The sequence below is a fragment of the Phoxinus phoxinus genome (genome assembly GCF_949152265.1).
Source record: "Phoxinus phoxinus genome assembly, chromosome: 9".
NCBI classification, from domain to species: Eukaryota; Metazoa; Chordata; class Actinopteri; order Cypriniformes; family Leuciscidae; genus Phoxinus; species Phoxinus phoxinus.
The window spans coordinates 1,661,245-1,687,665 of record NC_136884.1 but is presented as its reverse complement, the minus strand read 5'-3'; the positions used below and the strand labels follow the sequence as shown (position 1 = coordinate 1,687,665).

Below are 26,421 nucleotides of genomic sequence, written 5' to 3'. Positions count from 1 at the left end.
AAATATATTGGAATATCGCAATATTGCGAATAAAGCACCATTTCCATCCCATGTGTTCATCAGAACAAAATCATCACTTCCTGAAAAACTGGGACCAAATATATGTAATAAAAAAGGAAGTTGCTGCAATGAAAGCCACTGTGTGCCATCATAAAGTATTAAAAAACACAATAAATATAATGTAATCTTGTTGTGTTTGGAATAATTATTGCGTCTTTCTTGCGTCCCTCCATCGTAGTTTATGTGCATGTCTTTTTACCAGATTTTTATTTTAAACATTTTTTTTAATGCACACTTTTGAAATGTATGCACATCTTAGCATTTCCATCCAACTTTTTTATTTTTTATTGCAATATCCTAAAATTTGCATAAAAAAGCTGGATGCAAACAGCAAATGGAAGTTATCATAAATAAATAGTCAAAGTAATTCAGATGACACTGAGTTTTAAATACAAACACATTAATTTAAACTCCCTCCTCATAGCCTTATAGTCAACACTTTGCCTGACTCAAGTTTTATTAATTTTATGACGCTAGTCTAAACTGACAGTTCCCTTCCCCCCACCGACGCTCATGGCCGGTTTCCGTTTTTAACGGTTTGGAAGAGTTTCGCGACTCCCCCTTTCCTTCATCGAGCTCCGTCTATTGTTCATGAGCGGCGCTGTGGCGTTGCAATACCGGCGCTCGCCTGCTGGGGGCGTCGCGGAGCCGCGCGGCCTCGGGTCTTTTTGTCTGAACTGGATCCCGCTGCCGCTTCACAGTGTGCGCGATTAAACCGGAGCCGCGTCCGTCCCGCACTGTCAAAAAACCCACTCCAAACCCCTACACAAGCGCAGCCGGTACCGTTGTTTTCCCGTGCAGCCATGAGCGGCTCCGCGCTGCGGTTGGGCTGAGCTCGCTCGAGTCCGTTCGGGCTGCCGTTGGAGCGGGTTTCTCCACTCTCATCCTCCGTCATTTCTTTAACTTTTCAAAACACGCAGCCGCGCCGGACCGGAGCATGGGATCCCCGGACTCTTAGGAACCGAATCTGAGCTGGGGGTTTGACCGAATTTCAGCGAAACGATGGCGAACTCGACGGGGAAAAACCTCCCCGAGCCGCGGAGGAAAGGACAGGCTTTCCTGGACGAGCTGCGGCAGTTTCACCACAGCAGAGGGTGAGCGGGAATTTCGCGCTTATTCTAACTTGAGTGACCCGCGCCGGGCGCGTGAGGGGGTCCGGACGGATCACGGGTGCTCATTCGGTTGTTTTTCTCCACAGATCTCCGTTTAAAAAGGTTCCCGTGGTGGGTGGGAAGGAGCTGGACCTGGGTGCTCTCTATGTGAGAGTGGTGTCTTTAGGGGGCTTCGCGAAGGTAAGTTCCTTACAAACACACACACTCCCCAAACTCAACATTTCTCATCTCACACACACTCTTCTAGCTCAACTCCCTAGCCCGGTTCGGCGGATCTGCCTGCGGTTCTGCCGAGCATCGGCCTGTGTATGTGTATGAGTATGTGTGTGTATTTGAGTGAGCGAGTGTGTATGTCTGTGTGTGTGTGTGTGTGTGTGTGTGTGTTGGCGCACACTCACTTTCACACACTCTCACTTCAAAATTACCGGGCGGCTTTTACATCGATTAAGAGAACCGAAGCTGAGGCACCGAACCCCGTCCGGACCCGCCGTGTGCATCAGCGGGTTTATGTCTCCCGTGTGGCGGAGGACTGCGAGACTGTAGGCCGCACACAGGCCTGTGTATTCCGCGTTGTAAATACACTCACTAACCGATCTGGTCCGGTCCACTCGCGGGGGTTCGGACAGGTTCGCCCCGGAGCACGTTGTTTTTCGACAGCGGGTCTGATTTATTAATTTCACATTGGAAAGTGTAAGTTAGCCGGAGTGCTAATTGGAGTTAGCATGCACACACATACACAACACATACACTATCTCTCTCTCTCCCTCTCTTACACACACGGTCCTGCATCTGAACCGAACCCCTCTCTCATCTCTGTCTCATCACCCTACAGGTGTCAGACAAGAACCAGTGGACCGAACTGGGCGAGGATTTCAATTTCCCCAGGAGTTGCTCGAATGCTGCTTTTGTTTTGAAACAGTACTACCTTCGGTGAGTCTTTCTTATTCAGTTTCTCTCTCTCTCTGATCAACTCCGGCACATGTGCTCAATGTTTACAGACGCTTCTCTGCTCTCGTGCTCGCGAACATGCGGCTCGGTTCCGACTCAAACGCCTGTGTTTCGGGGGGATCGTGTGTTCGTGTTGCTGATTTCATTAGGGAGACTTTTTACACTCTTATTAATTTTGTCTTGTTGTGTTCTACACATGCTTCCTAATGCATTAAGTGTCAAATGCAACCTAAAATCAGTGAGTTTTGTGGTTCTAAATGGACTTTTATTCGGGTCACTTTTAAAGTTGCTTCTGTCACTTGCATTGGCATATTGCTTTGTTTTTGTGGTTTGAAGTTTATTTTTAATACAAGCGTTACAACATGCATGTGCTAATTCCTGTGTATTTGAAAAGAAACACAAACTTATAAAGGCTTTAGGTTTAGACAATTTTTGATTCTCTTAAATGTCCCAATGCAACATTTCTTGTGTTTTAATATGTGGGATTTTAAGAGATTTACAGCGGTAGATGTTGTATTTAAGTCACTTTTAAGGATGCATCTGTCAAATATAGGAGTCTTGTTTTGTGCTTTTGTGTTTAGTAGTTTTGTTCACAATGTGTATTTGCTGATTCCTGTATTTGAATAAGAGATTTAGTTTAGTTAATTTATGCTTGTGAATTCTACTTATTGTTCCTAATGCAACATAAACCAGCATAGATGATTCTTTTGGACTTGTATTTGGGTCACTTTTAAGCATGCATCTGTTCATTGGAGTCCTTTGTGTTTGGAGGCAGGGTTTTGTGGTCTGATAAGAAGTTTCTCAACATGCGTTTGCTGATGTGATGATTGTTATGGATTGGTGTGTTCAGACTCTTAACTGTCGCTTTATTTTTGCTCTATAGAAGAGCTTGTTTTGTGCTTTCTAGGTTATCATCTGCATGCTTATGAATGTGGTTAATGGTGTTTTACAACACGCACACCCTTGATTCATGTGTAAATATGTCACCAGCTGTTGCACATGCAGAATCGTTCTGTTCTTCTATATTTGTAGTATCCGAAGCGTGGAGCGTCTGCTGGTTTTCCACGTGCGCTTCTCTCTAGTTTAGTAGGTTATGGAGGGGGTGAGACAGACAGACTTGGCAGCGGAGAGCGTTTAGGCTGTGAGGAGACGTACACCTGCCATGCAACGGACTAAATGTAATTATCATTCTGCAAAGTCTCCTTTACCGTCATTGCAGGAGAGAGTTGTTTGTGAGATGAGCACAGAACGCCGAGGGATGCAAACTACATTCTCCTGTGTGTGTGTGTGTGTGTGTCTTTCCTCATGAGGGCAGAAGAGTGTGTTGCGTTTCATTGTCTCAGAACTTTAACTGGTTTTATTTGTAGCATCCAGTCTTATTTTGCCTTTAGTTTTATAATCATAAGGTCTTAGTGCTGCTCATTTCTGATGTAATTCTGGTAGTTTTTGAAATCCTGGAGAGGTTTGTTGTGTCATGTTGAGGTGTATCCGTCTCTTAGGGAGTTTGAGCGCTCGGTGGAAGCGGATCCAAAGCTTTTAAGAGTTCAGACACTTATGATTGTTCAGAGGAAATCCAATACCTGTGATGGAGAATCTTGAAACTTCAAGTGAGTGAAAATCATGGTGTTTGCAGTAGAATAAAGCATCCCTGTTTAGTGTTTATGCAAGTATACATTAGTAAAACACTCAACTAGAAGCGTGATTTGAGCCCTGTGTTTTAAGCTGCAGGTGTTTTGATTGGATCAGGATGTTGGAATGTTTTAATTACAGATGTAATTTACACAAAGACCTTTTCCCAGAACAGTTCAAGGTTTATCTCAAAGCCTCGGAAAACCTTGGGAGCGTCCCACACACATCCAATGAGGAAAAGTCCAGGCTATTCTGCATCCGAAGGGACTCGTGTCTGTCGGATATCACTTCACTCACACACACACACACACACTGAGAAATGCATGCTGGGTCCATAACGGCTGTTTTTTCAAGCAATTTAATGCGCTCTTTTTTGACGGATTGTAGTAGGACAGGTGTCTCCGTTAGGAAGCGGTCTAAGTCTCATCTCTCACGCTGAAAAGTGGAATTGGCTTCACCGTCACAGCTGAGGAAGAGCTGCGAGGGATTTGAACTTGGGTCTTTGGGTTCGTGGTGTGATGCTCTTTCTGCTGAACCGGAGCGTGTGAAATGAGTCATTTAAATGTGGCATCTGCATTCAGGCGCTCGGTCTGCCAGCTAAAGAGAGGAGAGCAACTAAACAGCACATGTCAATGTCTCAGTAATTGGCAAATAGTGCATTTTAAAGCTTTATTTTGTGCGCTCGGCGCGTTTGAGCATGTGTGTGTTATTCGTTATACTCGTTGTTTGGTACAAACCATCTAATCATTTGTTACTCTTGATTAATTTTAGTGAATCAATTGATTCAGTTCATCATGTCAATGAGCTGGTTTGCAAAAAGTATTGATTGATTTGAGTCATAAGTATTCACAGAAACATTTAGCATGTTTTTTTTATACTGCTGTCTGTGTTCAAATAAGCATAGCCTAGTCTTTATGCTTTTGTCGCACACGTTTTACTCCCAAACAAAGTTGTTCCTCCTAGTCAAGTGATTTATAAATGCTTTGTGAATGTGTATTTGCAGATTGAACATCACTTACTCTTAAAATTGCATACAAAAGAGCCTTAAAGGGGTGGTTCAGGAGTTTGGACATCGGATCTCATTTCCAAGTTAGCTTGGGTGTCATTTACAGTTTTCAACATTTTTCATCCAGTCCTTCCAGTTGCATAGTTAGCCAGTGCTAGGCTAGCGCGAGTCAACGGTATCTGCTAGCCTGCCATTAAAAGCAGTTTTACCCACTCCACAGTACACCAAAAGCAAATAAATTATAACGCCAGACTATCGTAATCGATGTAAATGTCTGTTGAGAGAATAATGTTAGAAGTCAAACTACCCTTTCATCGCATTACAATAGTTATACTTTGTTCCCTGTATTTATTGGCACAGTCTACAGCAGCGGTGGAGTGATATTAAGTTACCTAGGCAACCGAGAGAGCCGGTCCACATGTCAATCATGCAAGAAGTGTATTTACCTGCCGCTGACACTCATCACATCAGAAGCAGAGTATATTTCACGAAGAAATCAACAAGACATAGGACCATGGCCACGTTTGAAAGCCATGCCAATGTTTCGGACTTTGAAGATGAGGAATGTGTGTTGTTCAACTTTTATTTTTATCATATTGCCAATTCCTTCGTTTACAATCAAATGTTTCAATATCGTTGTTCTAGGCTACTACTAGCTAGCTAGACGTCCTGACAGTAGTGCGCTTCTGTTCTGTGTTTACTTTTCGCCGCAGTACTACTAACCGGAGCAAAGTAAAATTCCGCCGCTGCTGAGAAACTAGTTCCTGTAAATGTAATGCGATCATTGAGATGCAAAAGTAGTTTGATTTCTAACATTATTCTCTCAACAGACATTTACATCGATAGTCTGGCGTTATAATTTATTTGCTTTTGGTGTACTGTGGAGTGGGAAAAACTGTTTTTAATGGCAGGCTAGCAGATACCGTTGACTCGCGCTAGCCTAGCACCGGCGAACTATGCAACTGGAAGGACTGGATGAAATTTTTTGAAAACTGTCTCCACTGATAAATAACAGACAGGCTAACATGGAAATGAGGTCCGATGTCCAAAATCCTGAACCACCCCTTTAAAAGCAGACCGAGTGTCTATACGCATAACTAGTTTGATTCCTCTCTTCATGTGCGCGTGAAGCCGAACAGTCGTTGGTCTCGGATGTGTTGTGGTGGTCAGTCTGCTCTCAATTTTGTTGTTGTTGTTTCACATAGTTAGATGGAAGTTGCATGTAAATCTGTGAAGCCTCATGTTATGCTCATCTAATATTGAGGAGACTTGTTCTAGTTACTGCAATGTTTAGGTGCCGCACTGCATATACTCAGTTTAATTCTGTGTGAGGATATATTAGTCTGTTTGATTTTGTGCCAGACACAGAGCTTGTATTCAGCAGCTCCTGCAGGTGAAACTTGACCTTTCCCCCTGTGTCTCCAGTAGGGGGCAGTGAATCTCTGTCTGGATCCGGGGCCGTGCACGTGAGCGCTGACTGACTGAATGCCATAGTTCCTGATCTGCCAGATTCATTTCTGTATTTACTTGTCTGGGTTGGACAGCATATAGTAGATAGATACTAAATCTGCCTTATTAATTTTCAGGTTTGTGAGTGGAAAAGAGATTTCTGAAACCAGGGCTACGCCTACTCGATGAAAGTTCGCTGTAGCAAACACACCTGTTTGTAATTATCGAGTGCCACTGAAGATTTGAGTTCGCTGGTTCAGGTGTATTTGATTAGGATCGGAGCTTAACTTTGCAGGAAGGTAGATCTGCAGGATCAAAATTGACTTGTGTTGTACAGAATAGGTCTGATGTGCTTTCAGAAGGTCCTCATTTAGTGTCTGGAGAAACATCATCCTGTAATCAGCTGTGGGTTTGTCTGAACTCTCACATTGAGCAACCGTACAATCTTCAGCGTCTACTTTTTTATTTTTTTTATTTCTCAATGGCAAATACTGATGCAGGGCTCGACATTAATGCTTGTCCGGGACAAGTGGATATGTTTGTAGGACAAGTGGAAGTGAAAATTAGCTGTCCCACTGGACAAGTTAAATTTCAAACAAAATAAAATGCCACGTTACTTTACTTCACGTTATTTGCCACTCATTACGTCTATTTTACAGATTTAATTTTACCGATTTGAAACGAACACATTTTTCCCCCACAATCTGTCGAACCAGCGTCCAACTCAGAATGCTTTGATTGGCCAATCAGGAGTCGGTCCAAGTTTAAACATTTTTACCTGCCTCAAAGCGCCAGGAAAAGCTCCAAAAACAAGTCACCGTTACACCAACAGCACCATACAAATTAAAACGGGAACGAAAATTTGTAACCAAATGGAAATGAATTTGACTGGGTTATTTATGAAGACGGAGTAATGGTCTGTGGCGTCTGTCGGGGGAAACCCAACCCGGCTGACAAGTAAGTGACGTTAGCTAGCTAGCGTCGACAGCCGTGTACTGTAAACAAGCATTAACAGCATTTGTATTGGTTAAATGTACATAGTTAAATATTAGCTAATGTTCAGATGTAAAGCAGCCACACGTTTTAAAGAGTCCCTTGGTAAATCAGCCTCTGCCGGGTAGAAAGTGGCATTTATCAAAAATAAATGATAAAATTATAAATCTTTACCTGGACAAGTGAAACATAAATTTACTTGCAAAAAGTTAATGTCAAGCCCTACTGATGTATAGTTATATATTTGCACCTGTTGAAAAAAATTAACACTGATATACAAATAAAACAATTTTTTACGAACCCTCATGTTGTTCCGAACAAGTGTGTCTGTCTTCTGTGGAATGTAAAAGTAATTTTTACCAAATAATTTTGGTTCCAATTGATTTAGATTGTATGCACAAAGTCAATGGGAACCGAAATGGTTTGATTACCAACATTCCTCAAATAATCATCTTTTGTGTTCCACAGAAAAAAAAATAAGTCATACAAAATCATACATGTGTTAAATGACACGACATACATTTTTGGATGAACTAACTATTTACAGTTTAGGATTAGTCATTTGGACACGCTTTCTTGTGATTAGAACTGGGATTGATTGCATTGATCATCTGAAGCGTATACAACACAAAGTGAAAGCGCAAAAATCATAATTTAAATCACCATATCACATCTAGTTTTAGTTGTATAATTATTGAAAGTGTTTCAGATGGTTTGGTATATAATTAGTGTATGGTGCATTAATAATAGCGGGAGAGTCTGTGTAAGAGATCCAACGAATGTCTGCATTGAAAGCGCGAGTAATGCTTGAGTTTCAGTGATTACATTAAACTACTATATATATATATATTTGAATATAATGTACAATGCAGTGGGGGAATATGTTTGGGTTCTCCTGATAATAATAATAATATTTTAATAATAATAACAAGAAACTTGTTTAATTTGGCTTAAAATATTGCGATAGTATATCGTGAGTTTGTATTGAATCGAGACATGAGTGTTTTGTTTACTCTAATATATATTCATATCAACTCAATTCACAAAGATTTGATTAAAGAAATTGACACTTATCTTCCGATTGTCTTGAATATCAGCTATCACTAATTAAGCTATCCTATACACAGTCCTGTGTGTGTGTCCAGTGCAGTGTGTTGTTTTCTAGTGTTTATGGTGAGCAGATGCCTATTTATAGTGTTTGTATTGTAGCACGTGGGAGGCGTGTGTGTGTGTGAGCGCAAAAGTGAAAGCTCATTCAGTTGAGGGAACCACTCATGAGTCACACTCAAACACGCAGCACTGGACTGTCTGTGAATATTACTATTAGACTCACAATACCACTTGATCCCTGATTCTCTGGAATAAACCACGCGTGCTTTCTGAACGCCATGCAGTATGCAAGCTGTGTGTGATGTGGTAAAGTGTGTGAGTCTTTTTAAAATGTGATTTATGTTACAATGGGAGTGGTGCAGACATTTTTGCATTTGCATATTCTCTTTGCATTTGACAGGCCGATTAATCGGTCATTGTCTTCCCAAAAAACTGTACATGTTGCCTTGTTACTTCCAAAATCCTGTCAAATTAAATATTGTGCAAAGTAAGTTCAATGCATCTTATTTAAATTATGTGCTATATGTGGTTATTACATTGGCAATCAGCCACACTGCTCTCTAAATATCTTTTATTGGCATTAATCACCAACAGAAACATAAATATTTTTACTCAGTCCCTGAGGTGTGCAGGTTTGGAGCAATATTTTTGTTTGTGTGGATTTTGCAGTTGAAGTAAATGACGTTTGCACATGCTATCCCTCCAAATACACGTCTGAGTACAGAAACCGACCTCCGCTCATTTAAAACATCTTATAAAATGTATACAATACTGTTATAACCACTTAATCTTTTTAACAGGTTCTCACTGGTCAGCAAATAAATGTTAAAGTCTTCATGTCTCTTGAATTTCCGCCCAGGCGTCATCATGAGCGTATATCCATCTGTCTGTCATTCAATGTGTTGATGTGTTTTTCTGGTCTCTCTGCAGATATTTAGAGAAGTATGAAAAGGTGCATCACTTTGGAGAGGAAGATGAAGAGGAGCAGCCGGGGAATCCTAAACATTTGCTTCCGATTGGTGCAATACCCACGTCGTACAACTACCAGCAACACACTGTATCAGGTACAGATGAGCCCTTCTCTGAGGCTTTAGATTTATATAACACACACACCAAGCCAAGCATATTTTTTACCGGCCAAAATAAAAAAACAGCCTTTTTGTGTCACATATACATTAATTTCAACACATTTAATTGAGATAATAAGGTATTATGTTGAATACAAACATGCACAATTTTAAATTTATAATAAATCAATATATTTATTTAAACCGTATCTGGAGACAAACATTAACCTGATGTTACAGAGCCATAGGAAAGCATGGAGCTCTCAATGTCAGCATCAGCAGGCCTATTATTTTACTGATTTACACAATTATTTTGAGGTAAACCAAAAGCTTAACAAAATCTGAGAAATAACCAATACTGGCCCACGTCTGCTAAATAGTCTTTAAAAACTACCTACAAAAACACTAGTCTAGCTACAGGAGGAAAACATGTTCACTTAAGGCGGGCGTACACGGTGCCATTTTTGCTGTTTTTACGAGCTCACGGATTATTTTTTCACTCGGGGGAAATCGGTGATGCTCGCATGGTCGCGGCTCGCAGTGTGTGAGAGGAATTACGAGCCGAGCAGGGCCTCCCGATAATTTTTAAACGTGTTAGCACGTAAAAATTCGGGGAGTCGGCCTGATTTTCACCAGCTATACCTCAGTGGCAGCAACAATACAGCGTCACACACACACTCTCTCTCGTTTTTATGTTGAAAGGAATGGCTACTATTCTCTGCTTTTCAACAAATCATTTACACACATTTCTGTCATTTTTTTTATCTGAAGCTATTGCCTGCAACATTGAAAGCTCCGGTCTCTGTGTTTAACGCTAAAGCTCACGTGATTGCCGCCGGCTCGGATTAACATTCGTGCAGGACAGTCGTGCCGTGTACCGGCTGCTTTGACGCGATTATCAGTTTAACTGACTCGTAACGTGTGCAATATCTCACGCCCTCTCGAGTGTCCGAACATTTTATTACAAATTTTATAAAATCTACCCGCATTTGGCGCTTGGCGGGTGTTAATTTCGGACCCTACACACACACACACACACTTGGCTCGTGTGTTAGTGTGAACTGGGGCTACACCTGTGAAAACTGAATGCCACAAAGGAAATGGTACTTCTGCCACACACTCATTTCAGACAGATGATATTTCTCTTTATACATGGATTGGTGTAGGTTGTAGTTTAGTTTGAATGTTTTTCTTGTTGTGCATTGTCAAATTTTCTATTCTTCCATACCCTGTGTAAATGGCTTTTGCTAAGCCACTCATACTTCAAGTATGGACTCGTTTCTGTCAGTATTAAAGCGCAAAAAGTCTATTTACGTATGAAGTTGGCATGTTCTTTGTGCGAATGAGAAGAGTGGTGCAGTTTGGTCTACTAACGTGTGACGTTCGTGTATGAGGAAACTACATAAGAACTTCATCTCACTTCACCAGCATTTCACAATTTTATTAGAGAAACTATCACCACATACACACAAACTCAAAGCTCATTCACTACAACCTGCCAAAATAAAGATTTGGTTTTACTTGAAGAAAACATGACAGAAATATATTATTATTGTACAACAGAATGTAGTTCACTTTGCTTGGCAAAAAAAGGAATTTTTCAGATTTCATTTGATAATTTTTTTTTAATAATTCAATTGTTAGTTTTATGCATTCATTTGATTATTATTTTAATTTTTGAACACATAATCTGGAAAATGTAAAAAAGACCACATATAATTACTGAAAAAACAAATATTTCATAGGGCAACTTGTTCAAATTAATTATGAATGTATTATGAATTCAATTGATTAGATATCCTTTTTGATTTCATTAAACGGTTTAAATAAAATCCATCAAAATAAACCCAACAAACACCTAACTTCCATATTCTGATGTAGTGAGGAGTGAAGTTTACATTTATGGTGTCTAAACAACCTGATGGATTCACACTTGACTGAGTCTTGTTTTGTAAGAGTCTCTGAGAACCAACTCTTTTTGCTCTTCTCTTTTTGACAGACTATCTCCGCCAAAGCTATGGGCTGTCGACGGATTTCATCCCTCCATCCGATTACAACAAACTGGTGCTGTCTCTCCTGTCCGGTCTCCCGAACGAGGTGGACTTTGCCATTAACGTGTGCACGCTGCTGTCCAACGAGAGCAAGCATGCCATGCAGCTCGAGAAAGAGCCCAAACTCGTCACGCTGTTGCTGGCGCACGCTGGAGTCTTCGACGACTGTACGTTTGCTTCTGCGCTTACTAGAGTATTCACGCTTCGGGACTGCATGCGTTTTAACATTACATGTGTTTGTCTTTCAGCATTAGGCAGCTTTTCAGCTGTATTTGGGACAGACTGGCGGGAGAAAACGTCACGAGACTTTGTGAGGGTAAGAATTGCATATTGGGATGCATGCTTTTTGCTTTCTTTTCACTGTAACGGTATTAAAAAATCTAGGAAATCCTCTGTGATTCTCGTTTGCAAGTATTTATAGGGCTCTACTTTAACGATCTGAAACTGTTGCTATTATACCGGCGGGATAAACGACTCTTGCGCCCGACGCTAATCTAAAATGTGTTGGTCTGAAGTCGCTTCATTATTCATAGGTGCGGTTTGGGCGTAACGTGAAATAAACCAATCAGAGCGTCCTCTCACATTCCCTTTAAGAGTCGGCGCGCTTGTTCCACGGCGGATCGCTATTATAACGGCGGGTTTGCCAGCGCACGCCAGGAGCGGTTCACAGCCGAGGAGACTGACATTCTCGTCAGGGCCGTAAAACAGAGAAGTGACATTGGGGATGATGGGAGAAACCCACCCAAATTAGCTTCGGTTAAACGGGCGTATAATAATTTGGGTAAATGTATAATCTAGATTTATGCCTATTTTTTCACATCTTCATGGACACAACAATGATTTCCCTCGTGTGTTAATATTTTTCCTTGTAATAATGTATGATTTGCAAGAATGAAAACTGCTGCGTCCGTTTAGATTGGAGAATCAAAGTGTGTGTGTTGTTCACACGCTACATTATGGCCAAGCATGCGCCCTTAAAATAGACTAACTCGCAACACGTCTTTAGAAGAGGTTTCTCCTGGTCAGTGGCGGAATTTGTTTTTTTAAACTCCAAAATAGCACCAGGGAACGTTTGCGCCGGAACACGCTCCTCTTTTCACTGAACCCCCCGCCATAGTTCATTCCCTAATTTACCGACGTGCGTCTGTGGAGGGAAAAGTCTGCTGTGTGCGGGTGCAGAATAGGAATGATTCATGCGTCGGTGTACAAAGTCAATTGCGCTGGGTGCAAGATAGGGCCCAATGTGTTCCTTGTTTTCCTTGTTTTATTATAGTTTTGACCTGACTCATTTAGTCTTTTCTCTTATAGGTGTGCGATGGTGATTTTGCTAATTGATTGATACTGTATCAATGATAAGTTGCTCTTCTTGTACTCTTAACTCTCTTGTTGTCCTGTCTTCATAGTTTTGGAAAGATGTCATTGAAGACAATGAAGTCAAAGATCTCATCTCAGACAAGAGCAGCACACCCCAAAGTATGTGTTTTCACACGTGTCGGCTACTCTTGTTTCCTTTGATGTGGTGATGGCGTAGTTTCACTTTGATTAGTCGCGAGGTTTTAACCGAGCATTACTTCACACTAAGCGTGCGTAGTTGTTTTTTCAGTTGGATCGGAGACGAGGGACGTCTGCACTTCTCTCTTCCACCCGGCACGAAGCGTCGGCATCGGAGACGTAGAGGGCCAGCGGGTGTTGCAGGTGGCAATGATCCTGAGGAACTTGTCCTTCGAGGAGGCTAACATCAAACTCCTGGCAGCTAATCGCACATGTCTGCGCTTCCTCTTGCTGTGTGCGCACTGCTCCTTCATCCAGCTACGGCAGCTGGGTCTCGACACGCTCGGCAACGTCGCCGGAGAGGTCAGAGTTCACCATCTAAAAGATGCATCCTAGTGTTGTTGTGATGACACATTTTTTAAGTTAGTTTCATGCTGGTTCCATCAACAAAAACCTAATAGGATTTTTTCATTGACTTTTGACAATAGCACATTTACATATACAATGATAACTCTCAAAAATCTGCTTATTGAATTAACCTTTTGTCCTGGTTTACGTGCAAACGAATAACCCGGCAACTCGAGTAAACGACGTTAACGAGAGTTTAGGTGCGTCCCAATCCGCGTACTTGTGCGTGAAGGCGTTTTCTAGTTTAAATAGTGCTAGTAGTGTGTTCACACTGAAAATGCCCAAAAGACTTTGCACTTTAAATGTCTAGATAAACCACTTAATAAATTGAAAAAACTAAATGTGGCTTGTTGGACACTTCATGCACTCAATAATCGGACTCGGATGCTGAATGACAAATAACTGTATAAAATTCATATAGTAGATGGTTGAGTGCATCATGTGGGACACAACTTTTGCATAATAAAAGCCAGGTTATTGCCTGGTTGTGATGTCAACCTAGTCATTATTGACAGCCTAGTATAGTATTGCATTTTTTATGTGAGATGTGGTGTTAAAAAATTCAGCTGTGTTTTGATTGTACACATTGTTATTTTTTTTCTTGGGTCAAGAAAGAGTCAGAGTTTGCAATATATTTCTACCGTGCGGTGCAAGGCCCACTCTGTCTGGATGAGCTTAAATCCTCAGTGTATCACACATGCACACTTCAGAAAGCCAACTGAACATGGGTTAATACATGCCAGGTGCATTAATGGGAAAAACCCCCATTGACTTCAGGATGATGGAACCGGAATTACTAAAATGCAAATTTCTAGGTTTTGGCCTACAAAAATTGTCCATGACTGTGTGGTTTTGTGCGCTGTTTGTATCAGATCTTTTGTTAAACGGTCTGTTTGTCCTTTTTCAGCTTCAGTTAGATCCAGTTGATTTCCGAACAACACATCTGATGTTTCACACCATCACGAAATGTTTGTTGTCACGGGATCGTTTTCTCAAAATGAGGGGTAAGTAGTATCTTTTTGGGTGAGCCGTTCGTCCAGTAAAAGCTTGTGGTTTTCTGTGAAAGATGCTGAATGTCCATTGTGTTCCTGCAGCCATGGAAATCTTGGGTAACCTGAGCAAAGTGGAGGATAACGGCGTCCTGATCTGCGAGTATGTGGATCAGGAGTCGTACCGAGAAGTCATTGCCCTCCTGACGCTGCCGGACATCATGCTGGTCATCTCGGCTCTCGAGGTTTTGTACCAGCTGGCCGAGCTCGGGGAGATCACATGCTCAAAAATCTCCTCTGTGGAGAGAAGCATAGGTACCCGTTCACCTGCTAAATATGAGAAATGCATTATGCATCAGTAGTGATGCATTGAAATACAGAAACACCAATCCCAAAATTAAAGTTTTTTAAAAAAAATCTATTAATTCATCAAGTTTATTTAAAAAGAAACATTCAAATAAATACAAACATTTAAATTGTACATTAGCCAGTTTTTATATAAAACAATTGATATGTTTCTGCTCCAGTTTAAACAGTGGCTGTAATAACTTTTTATTAGAGGTTTATTAAAAAATACATTCAATTGTGAGGACCATTGAAAGGTTAACTAAAATATAACTAATATATATTATAGTTATTTTCTCTCTATAGTTATTTCTTAGCTTAATAATGAGCTATGGACAATTTTGAATGGCTTTCTTGAGGTAAATCTTTAAAAAATGGTCATGAACTAGCTTTTTGAATTTTTGTATATTGTTGTCTGATGTCAACTTATGATGTTCGCTTGGTTTTTACATTCAAAAACATCAAAATGAATCAGTAATAGGCTGTTTTCTACCCTGGTTTTGAGACTAGCTCCTGAAACGCTTGGTTTTTATGGGCGTGCTGCATTGAAGACTTGGAAGTAAACGCCCACTGCTATGATTGCATAACAGTTTTGCATATTATGAGTTTCATGTAATGCGTGAGTTGGTGGGCGGGGCTAAACAGGCTGTGTTGAATTTGGCATTGATCTTCTTCTGAGGAGGCGGGGTTTGATACCCTTTGACGTCATAGATCCCCATTTTGAAAAATCTGTTGTTCGCTATCCCTAGTGTCAATAAAAGCTTTTATTGGACTAACAAGGAAGTTTTCAGTTCTGAAACTTACAGGATATTCTTATAGTATGATGACCTCTTATATGTCAAAAGCTCAAGGAAAATTTGATTTCTCAGTTCATCACCCGTTTAACGTTACATGTCTTTCCATGGTTAAAACACTGATTGAGCAAGTACATAATACATTTCAGTTAGTTGTACTGTTTATTTCAACATACCTTCTGATGTTCATTCATGTTTATTTCGTGCTGTAACTTGTAGTAGAGGAAGAGATGATCTGAATGCGCTGATGCGCTATAGCGATCTGTCACGCCACATTAAAAGCATGAAAAGAACATAAACAATTTTTTTATTTAGTTGTAAAATTGTCAATTTGACAGCTGTGCCTTTTTCAGATTGAAAAGTTATAAAGCTTATTGCGATTTAGTGGATGACGGGCACTACAAATAATGCTTAGTGACTAAAAGATCAATCTTGGGATTTAAGAATCAATATCTGATCGTGACCATGATAAGCAGTGAACTGACTAGTTTGTGTTGATGTGTGTCAGATCTTCTAGTGCGGTTGGTGTCAGTGGACCTGCACACGTTCGGACCCGACGCCCTGACGGCAGTCAAACTCATCGAGCATCAGGCCTCCAGCTGTCAGGTCTCAGAGGTTCGACCGCAGCTCGTAGAGCACGTCCCCCCTCCTACGCAAGGCACTCCTGGCACTGGTACGCAGCATATGTTGTGATATTTCAAAAAAATATCACAGGAAGTACTTTTGGTTACTCTTTATTTTAGGGTGACCATAGATACATTGTACTTCCTCAAATAAGTACTGAGTAATATTAATTAACTACGTGTACTATAGAGTTACGGTTAAGGCTTAGTTTAGGGTTAGTTACTTGTAATTATGCATAATTTACTGTTATTACTATAGTAAGTCACCTTAAAATAGTGTTACTGTACATTTTCTTTTGATAGCCATTGGGAGTAATAGACAAAAGTAGACAAGTAATTGACAAAATGCAACATAGGACAGACACACAAAAAAGTTTGTATTTTAATAACTTTTGTCATGGGAATATCCAAAGAAGCTGGCATGGTGTTAAAAAACATACAAATATAAAAAAATACATATTCAAATCGACTAGACAGATAGTCACTAGACATTAATCTCCTTTAAAGCACCACTTTTAACCATATTAAAGTTAAAATTAAGAGAAATCTAGATAAGCGTGTCAACCTCAGTAATTGACTAGTCAGTGGTCATTTTGAATCACTCTTATTGTATATTTGCATCAGTTGATTGTGGAAATCAGAACTGCAATCTTATATTTTTTCCAGCAGTTTGGTAACGCACCAAGATAAATTCCTTCATCAGTGTTTTGTGATGATATTGAGTAATTTGATCACAAAATGTTGCTTAATGCCAGGTTCAGACTTCACAATAATTTGTTTGTCTGTTACTATAGATACTGTCAGATTATACGATTTCGGCTTCTGAATTCGTGCCGTGGACATGAAACAAGCCAGAATCACCATGACACTTAGTCAAACGGATTTTGTCTATATCATGTAGTCTAAACTCGCCGCAATATATGATGTAGTGTTTGTTGTTTTTAAGTCTTAAGATCCCACAAAAATGGCTGAGTTAGTAAATGAATGAGGAATACTCCTACAGTGAGCAGTAGCTGTGTAAATGAGTTTATGTAGTCTGTATTTACATTGTGTTTGGGGTTGTTTCGTTGCAGTGAACAGGACACCTGTGCAGTCTACGCCTCCGCCTGGGATTGTGGAAGTAGATGGAGAGAAATTCACAAATCAGTGGTAAGCATGCCTCTCGTTCTTGCACTTCTCAAATCCGTTAGATGTGCGGGTGATTTATGAATGCTTTCTGCTCTTGCTAGGCTAAATGCTCATTTTGAGGTTCATCCAGACTGTTCGGTCTCTCGCTCTGAGATGTACTCTGAATATCTGGCAACCTGCAGCAAGATGGCGCGGGGTGGTGTGCTGACATCCAACAACTTCTACAAATGCCTGAGGTGAGATTAATGGACCTGTTGGGCAGACGATGCTCTCCTAAATGGTATATATTGAACTCGGAACAGAATATCAACGCTGTGCTTGTGTGTTTCTCAGGACGCTGTTTCCTAATCACACGGTGAAGCGTGTTGAGGACACACGGCTGAGTGGGCAGGCTCAAATACATGTGGTTGGTGTGAGGAAGAGGTCGATTCCTCTTCCCGTCCAGCTTTATTATCAGCAGCAGGCCAGTCCTGCACCAGTTCCTAAACACGAAGCCCCCTCAGAAACCCCTCAGGCCCAGTCAGGTAGATATATAGTTAACTGGATTAATTACATTTCACACTTGTCGTTTTGCAGTGGCTGGCAACAACCTGGCTTATGAAACACTGTTTTTATGGAGCTAACACTAAATTTTGGTGCCAAAACTGTACAAAATGAAAGTTTTACAATGTTATCGGGAGTTGCTTAGTAACACACCGCCAATCATAAACGGCCTCAGTGCTAAACTCATTAAATATTCATGGAATTTGAACAGTCACAGAAACTTTCACACATTCTTTTCAGTGTTTAATGGAAAAACAGAATGTCAAAATGATGCCAGTAATACAGAAATTATTATTTTTCAGACAACAAAAAAGGCTTTGTGAAATCAGTTTAAAAGTTTTTCCATTTTAATTTTTCTGGATTCCGTTTTAATAGTTTAAATACATTTTTTATAATTAAATAATTAAATTCATAAAACTTTAACAACCCATTAATGTATTTAACATTTTAACACTGATAGTTCACTATGAAATGGTTTATTTTTTTCAGAAATTCTGTTTTCTGATTTTTCTGGATTCGATTTTGATTTAATATGAAAAATGGGTAATCAAATGACACATGCTTTTATATGACAACTTTAACAATTGAATTAATCGTTTAAAATTAATCAAATGAAATTTAAACAAGTACTGCACAACAAGTATGGTTTAAATTAAAACACGGATGAAAATTGTGTGAAAGTTATACATTAAATTCCACTTTTTATGACTGGATTCCGCAATTCGGTCTGTGTTTTCTACATTGCTTAAATCATAGGCCCCTAGTTAACCTGATTATGAGAATGAAACAAAACCCCTACAGTGCTGAATGTGATGATAACCCAGTTGTCTTGTTTATTCATGCAGCGCTGCCCCCTGGTGTGGGAGTGCAGCTTGTCCGGGCACCAGCACCAAGCCTTACTGCCGGCCCGGCATCACCACAGGTGGCCTTCACCATTCACGGATCGTCACACGCCAACGCTCCCAGTGCTCCTGCGCCATCCCTGACTGTTTCACGACTCCCGATGAACCCGCCAGGAATAGCAACGCATCCCCCTTGCCCTCCAGCCACAACCCCAGTTCCCATACGACCCAATGACATCCTCAAAACAGCCATGATCCAGAGCTCCATCCCTACAGCATCTGCTACACCTGCAGTTCCCAACCACAGCGGCACACCTACCCAGCAGCCCTTGCTCCATCACGCCCCTCTTACACTGATCCAGCAGGGGCCAGCGCCCCAGGGACACGTATTTACAGGTCGAGTGCAAGGAGTTTGTCCTTCATTGGCACAGCAACGCTCCCAAGAGGCTGTGGTTCTTGCACCGCCTCAATATGTGAGTGCGCCATGCACTTCCCTAATGGCAGGAGGGCAGGTTGTGACTGTTGCAGGCGTGACGAGCACTCGTGTCGCATTTCAAAACATCGCCCCCAAACCAGCACCTCAAGCGCAGTCGCCACAACCTCAACAGCAAACGCAACAGCAAAGCCTAGTCATTGTCAGTCCAAATCAACAACCCAACACCGCATTCGCCCCAGCCATTCATCAAATTGTGTTAACCAACCCCACTTCTCAAACCATCCAGACATCTCCCTCTTCCCCAAACACACCGATCCCCAACCCTGCCCCGGCCCAGCCACATACAGTCAGTCAGATGCTGTCCGTCAAACGGCAATTTCAGCAGGCTCCGCCCCCTCAACCCCCGACCCAACCTACCTCCACAGAATCCAGTCTGATCAAACAATTACTGCTTCCGAAACGTGGTCCTTCCACCCCTGGAGGAAAACTCATCCTCCCCGCTCCGCAAGTTCCCGCTCCGGCGATCACCAGGGCGCCCAGTCCGCAAGTCGTATACCAGGTGACCAACAGCGGTTCAATGCCACCTCAACCGCAGTTGAACGTGCAGCTTATGCAGAGTCCCGGTGCCGTTCCCATCTCAATCCTACCTGGCCAGATCATTTCCACCTCTACTCCTGGTACACTCCTGCAGGCTGCGCCCAACAACCAAGTTACCTTCACTGTTGTGCCAAACTCTGGCTTCCCCGGCCAGGTAGCGCAGACCCCGCCCACAATCGGCCTGCAGTTGACTCCGCCTCTGCCAATCGCGGGAGCCACGCCCATTCCACCTTTCCGAGGTGACAAAATCATCTGCCAAAAGGAGGAGGAGGCCAAGGATGCCACGGGATTGCATGTGCATGAACGCAAGATCGAGGTCATGGAGAATAATTCGGTCCCCGATGGTTCGGCCAAAGCCAGCAATGGGGAATCTGCAGAGGTGGACGGACCGAAGCTGCTCAACGGGAGGAAATTCGACTCGAGTCTACCTCCATATCACTCAGGGAACAGCCAAGAGGCTACACAGGCGCCGAACGGCCCCCAGGGCGGCAGCGAAGGCCCTGGAAAGCAGACGCCCTGCGACCCTAAAAAGCTAATGGTGAACGGGGTGTGTGACTTAGAGCGATCGGACGCTGGTTCCCATCCTTGCAAAAACATTCCAAATCATAAGGCTTCCAAACACATGGGGAACGGTGAGGTGTTGTCGCCTCAGAAAGCGCACGGGCTCACGGACTCTCTCATGGACACTGCCAAAGCAGAGCAGGCAGAACGCCTGGCCAACGGGCCCAGCCACGGCGCTGAGATCTCCAACGGCCCAAACTCAGAGACATTGGGCGTGAGGCAACAGCACCCACCTCATAACCACTCCCCACCTCCGCATGTTTCCGAGCCGCCTCCCGCTAACGGCACCATGGAGAGCCGGCCGCTGAAGAGACCGCTGGAGGACGGGGAACGAGGTAACTCCGGCATCCCCGCGAAAATGGGCGTACGGATAGTGACCATCAGCGACCCCAACAATGCTGGCAACAGCGCCACCATGGTGGCCGTGCCGGCGGGCGCAGACCCAAGCACAGTAGCAAAAGTAGCAATAGAGAATGCAGCACAGCAGAGACCAAGTGTGCCCTCGCCGCTTCCTGAAACCAATGCTCAGGTAATGCGTTTCTGTGTAAATCTGAAATCTGTGGTTTTATCCAATGTTCAGATTTCCTTTCTGGAAATGTATGCAAATTAGTGCATGTAATATTTCAGAGATCTTGTAATACAAAACAACTTAATGTGTCTTGAAGTGCTTAACCAACTGGTGAAAGTGTGATGATTACTCTCTTCACCTGTAGTGTCTTGCCTGATCAGAAACAAGTTTGTTGATTTTTGATGCTTAGTTGTTTATATATTTTTCAACGTGGTGTCATCAAATACTCAGTCGGGATATTCGGGTGAATCTCACGAAAATTGCTGTGATGGCAGTGAGATTAAAAAAAAAAAAAAAAAAAAAATCACATTGCAGAAATGAGACTTGACTTGCATCGATCAAAATTTCTTAAATGGGCTTAATTTTCTGCATTCAAAATGTAGTTGAGCTATTTTTCTGTTTTTGGACTGATGTGACCTTTTTTGCCCTTGTATCCTTTTCTTTTCAAATTGTTTTTTTCTTCTTCTTGTACTTAATGTATAAATCTTGTACAATACTTTAAATTGCATCATCATGAATTTTTATCAGCACCGTTTCGGCCATCGACCTTCCTCAGGATTAACAATCATGCCAAAGTATCAGCAAACTTCAAATCACTTTGTTACATTTGATTAAAAAGAAAAAGCTTAATTCTACATCCGAAAGAAGTGCCCAGTTTGAGTGGATTTATACATCTCGAGTTTATATTGGATTTTTATCTGATGCACAAATATGAATAATTCATTTTCTATTTCTTGCACTTCACACAAAATAAAACCGTGCTTTTCTATAATTATTGTTATAACTATGTGCCATAGTTGATGTTTTCAGACTGCATAATCAATTTTAAATTAACCTTAAGCCTTCTACCCGCTGTACAGCAGCCTGTGTCAGTTCAGACTCCGCCTCCAGTGGATCAGGCTTCAAAGGGAGCCAATCAGAGTTCTCCAGCACCCGCCCTCTCTCCAGAGCAAGCACGCAAACCTGGACAGAACTTTAAATGTCTGTGGCAAGCATGCAAACGGTAGGAAAATGTGATGTGTTTTGTTTTAGAGATGCTGTTCTCGTCAGTGATGGTTAATGTGACTAACACGTTTTTTCTTTAACATGATGTGTTTCAGGTGGTTTGACACGCCAACACAGGTGTTTTACCATGCAGCTACCCAACATGGCAGTAAAGACGTGTACCCAGGGCAGTGCCAATGGGAGGGCTGTGAACCTTTTCCTCGACAGAGACTATCCTTCATCACACATCTGCAGGCAAGATCCTGTCTCTCTGCTTGTATTGATGTAGTGATCATGACATCCCTGCTTGCTAAACCACCGGTCAAAAGGGTTTTATGTTTTTGAAATAAGCCTCTTATGCTCACCAAGGCTGCATTTATTTGATCAAAAAGAGTAAAAACAGAAATATTATTAGAATGGTAAACAGCTTTTTTTTTTGTGTGTGAATATGTAATAAAATGTAATTTTTTTCAGCATCATTACTCATATGATCCTTCAGAAATCATTCTAATGTGATGATTTGATGCTCAAGAAACATTTCTGATTCTTATCACTGTTTTTGTAGAAACCGTGATGCACTACTGTTAAAAAATTTAGGGTACGATTTAAAAAATATATATAAAAAAATTTTATTCAGCAAGGATGCATCAAATTACTCAAAAGTGACAGTAGTTTTATAATATTACAAAAGATTTCCATTTCAAAGAACTTTCTATTCATTAAAGAATCTTGTTATAATAACTCTGTAATGTCAGTATTAAAATAATACTGAGGCTGAGTTTCCACAAAAATATGAAGCAGCACGACTGTTTTCAATAATCAGAAATGTTTCTTGAGCAGCAAATCTGCAAATTAGAAGGAATTCTGAAGGATCATGTCATTTTTTTAAATGTATAATTTAAAAATATATTCAAATAGAAATTGTTGTGCTATTTTACAATATTGCAGTTTTCACTCTTTTTGATCAGATAAATGCAGTGTTGGTGAGCATAAAAGACTTCAATAACAATTCCAAACTTTTGCCAGGACATTTTTCTTAAAACCACATTATTCTCAAGATTGATCGAAGATATTTTTTTTTGTAACTTACAATAAGGATTCATTTAACATTAGTTAGCATGAACTAACCGTCAAAAAAAAGGTCACGCTTTAGTTTAGGGTCCAATTCTCACTATTAACTATGACTTTTGTCTCAATAAACTTCTAATTACTGCTTATTAATAGTTAGTAAGGTAGTTGTGAAGTTTAGGTATGGTGGATTAAGGGATGTAAAATATGATCATGCAGAATAAGACTTAAGTGCTTTATGAGTACTAATAAACAGCCAATATTCGTTTAATATGCATGCTTATAAGCAACTATATTAAAATAGAAATAGAAATCGTTGTACTATTTTACAATATTGCAGTTTTCACTCTTTTTGATCAAATAAATGCAGTGTTGGTGAGCTTAAAAGACTTCTTTCAATAACAATTCCAACAGTTTGTCAGGTAGTGTGTGTATGTATGTGTGTAACTAATCGGAGAGTGTGTTTGCAGGATAAGCACTGCTCGAGGGAAGCGCTCATAGCTGCACTCAAACTGGAGGAGCAAACACAAGGCAGCAACCCCAACACTTCCAAGTGTGTACATCTACTTTATCTCTGTCATGCTAGCTTGTGGTCATAGATGATTGAGATGGACGTGTTCACTGTGTGTGTGTGTGTGTGTGCAGGTCTCCTCCAGCGGCGGTCAGCAGTCCTCCTCCTCCCAGACCACAGAAAGCTCTCGTCAACCACCCCAGCGCAGCTCTGATGGCTTTACGTCGCGGCTCCAGGAACCTCGTGTTCAGGGACTTCACAGTGAGTACAGCAGGGCGTCTCTGCGGCTTTCAGACGTGTGCAGACAGGAACTGTAGTTGATGTGTGTTTTCTCTGTTCAGGACGATAAAGAGGGACCAATGACCAAACACATTAGACTAACCGCTGCCTTAACGTTAAAGAGCATCGCCAAGTACTCGGATTGTGGACGGAAGTAAGTAAACCGTTTGCATTCTGTGGCATAGAAGATTTTTTTTGATTTTCTTTAAAAAATATATATATATATATATTTGTTTTTTTTTGTGTCAAGTACATTTTGGGTCATAATTCACACTAAAATAAAGAAATTGCGTTTTGCATTTTGAGTTTATTGCATTTACTTGGCCTAGAAAAATGTTCTGCTAATTCTTTTTACTGCATAGCCAAAATATATATTTAAACTAAAATATTTAATTATCATTCACTTTTTACTATATAGAGAATTTGATAATTTCATTTTATATACAGTACATAATTACTACTTTACAGACATTTTGTTTAAAAAAATCCACATTACTCATTAATGCATTAACTAATATTAACTTGTATAGTTTTATCCATAATGTCAAAATGCAAAAAAAATTGAATTAGTCTTACTGTATTTGTATTATTATTATTAATAATACCATAAGAAATGTTATTAATAATTATAATAAATATTTTCCATTTTGGTGTGAAATGTGATTTTTGATGAAGATTCTCCTGTTGGAACATGCACATGTATTCCAGCATCATGCAGCAGACTTGTTGAATGTAATGTGTGTGTGTGTTCAGGCTGGTGAGGCGGCATGAGAATCATCTGTGTGTGTTGGCGCTGAGCACTATGGAGGTCTCCACCACGCTCGCTAAATGCCTTTACGAACTCACGCGCTCTCTGCAGGCCTGAGCTCAGCTCAACCCAAAAACCTTGGGACGCAGATGAGAAGAATCCGGTTTCCCCGTTCTGCTGGCCGCCAGCGTTGTTGGGTCACGGGGCGATACCTCTCGTCTCCCTAAAACACCTCTCTCTCTCTCTCTCTCTCTCTCTCTATCTCTCCATTCCCAGTCCCTCTCAAACTGCCACGGGTCTTCCACCAGCCACTCAGAAACCAGCGCCCATTTCACTCTTCTAACCGCCTCTTCACGCCTGGCCCTACGAGCACATTTTTATAGTCCCGAACGAGCGCCTCTGATTGGACGGGGGGATTTGTGGGCGGGGCAAGTGGACAACGGGGCGGGGCGGCGGAGGTGTGGCTAGATTCTTTTTTCTTTGTAACTTGATAGCTTGGTTTTCTTACTTGAGCCGATTATATTTTCACTTATTTATTATTGAAATAAATACCAATATGAGTAAATGAGAAAAGAAAAAAAACGTGTACATATTTGTGAATAGATATAAAGTTAAATCACCCTCCTTCATGCCGCTGCTGCTGCTGCCCACTGGTATCAGAAGCATTACGTTAGTATATTCAGACTCACTTTTTTTATTTCAACCCCTGGTTACTCGTCTGAGATGTGATTCTGTACTCAGCAGTGGATGAATGTACTTAAACCCTGTAAATATTCTGCGAAGGTACTGATGCTGTAAAGGTTTGGGAGGGCTGGCTGAGGGCTACAAGTTTTTCTTTGTGGAACTGTGATTTTTTTTTTTTTTTTTTTTCTCCCCTTTTTTGTACTATTATAACTTGTAGAACTCATTTTGCTGGCTGAAAGAGTATGAAATAATATATCATATGTCATTTTGTAGAAGAGACAAAAAACAAATATTGAAGGTATTCCCCTCAAACCTGTATTCACTGTAACCGTCAGAGTACGAGCCGCCCGCCCGTACGTGATTCTTTTTGTATTTGTAAATTGGTTTAAATACATGGAGTTTTATACAGGTTTTCTCCTGTGTTCTTTGCTTTCTGTGCAGGTATGATATTTTCCTCCAGACCTTTTTTCTATCTTAATATAGTGTGGGATTTTATTGTACTTTTTGCGTTTTTTTTTTTTTCTTTTTCTTTTTCATCCATTCTTACGACCACGCCACATTCCGGCTCCCGGACCCCAGGCTGTCCTCTCTGCTGTGTGTTGTGTAACATTTATTACTGCCTGTTGTGTTTAGCATCCCAGCGGGGTCGTGACCCCAACCCCCCCGCCCCCCCACCACCACCACCATCATTTCTGCAGTGTCTGTAGGGTGTGCGATGATACATATATCTAACAGTCTGATATAGATTGGCTTCATTTACTTTGGTGACTGTTTATAGTTTTTAAATAAAAGACTGAACATTTTTGACACACTGTTGACATGCCTTTTTTTCTTCAGACCCACCAACCCCCCCAACAATTAAAAAAAAATCTTTGATTCAGGTGTTTGAGATCTCCGGGAGCTAAACTGAGCGCACACTTTTATTATGCATATGGAGGAATTCAGGTGTGCACAAAAAAAATGAAATATATATATTTTGTCTGCCTTGCTCTAATATTGATGTTTGATTTGCTGAAAGTGGTCGGGCAATGTTTCTCTACTGGTCCAGATCATGGATTTGTTGTAAAAGATCTCATTCACACACTTATATATATATATATATATATTATATATTCACACACAATATATATATATATTAGTGCTGTCAAAATATTAATCGCGATTAATCACATCCAAAATAAAAGTTTGTGTTTACATAATATGTGTGTAAACTGTAGAATTATTATCTATAAATCCACACACATTCATGTATATATTTAAGGAATAATTGCATTTATATACTGTATATACATTTATATTATATATAAATATAACCAATTTTTCTTAAATGTGTACATGATTGTGTGTGTTTTTATATATAAAAATAATTATACACAGTACACACACATATATTATGT

The 26,421-nt window shown here is 40.8% G+C and overlaps 1 protein-coding gene across 4 annotated transcripts; it reads left to right on the top strand.

The window, feature by feature from the left end:
• Positions 1–734: 734 nt before the first annotated feature.
• Positions 735–25,833, top strand: arid2 (AT-rich interactive domain 2). Of its 4 annotated transcripts, none has more exons than XM_079623465.1 (21): positions 735–1,154; positions 1,259–1,352; positions 2,005–2,102; positions 9,238–9,371; positions 11,374–11,592; positions 11,674–11,741; positions 12,829–12,898; positions 13,017–13,279; positions 14,232–14,328; positions 14,419–14,628; positions 15,961–16,125; positions 17,149–17,224; positions 17,305–17,439; positions 17,537–17,727; positions 18,592–20,711; positions 21,611–21,753; positions 21,851–21,989; positions 23,273–23,355; positions 23,448–23,574; positions 23,655–23,746; positions 24,346–25,833. In XM_079623465.1, exons 1-21 carry the CDS (start codon positions 1,063–1,065, stop codon positions 24,455–24,457), a joined length of 4,728 nt encoding a protein of 1,575 aa, XP_079479591.1. In that variant the 5' UTR covers positions 735–1,062; the 3' UTR covers positions 24,458–25,833. The 4 variants fall into 4 exon arrangements, with proteins under 4 accessions (XP_079479591.1, XP_079479593.1, XP_079479594.1 ...); XM_079623467.1 differs by having other exon boundaries at positions 758–1,154; positions 13,029–13,279; XM_079623468.1 differs by having other exon boundaries at positions 916–1,154; positions 13,029–13,279; positions 21,614–21,753.
• Positions 25,834–26,421: the final 588 nt, after the last annotated feature.

What these genes read in the sequence shown, in the direction of transcription:
- arid2 (XM_079623465.1), top strand. Translation starts at nt 1,063, where the DNA reads ATGGCGAACTCGACGGGGAAAAACCTCCCCGAGCCGCGGAGGAAAGGA. An exon ending in CAGTTTCACCACAGCAGAGG is followed by an intron (nt 1,155 to 1,258) that starts GTGAGCGGGAAT and finishes TTTTCTCCACAG; the next exon opens with ATCTCCGTTTAAAAAGGTTC. An exon ending in CGTCACGAGACTTTGTGAGG is followed by an intron (nt 11,742 to 12,828) that starts GTAAGAATTGCA and finishes CTGTCTTCATAG; the next exon opens with TTTTGGAAAGATGTCATTGA.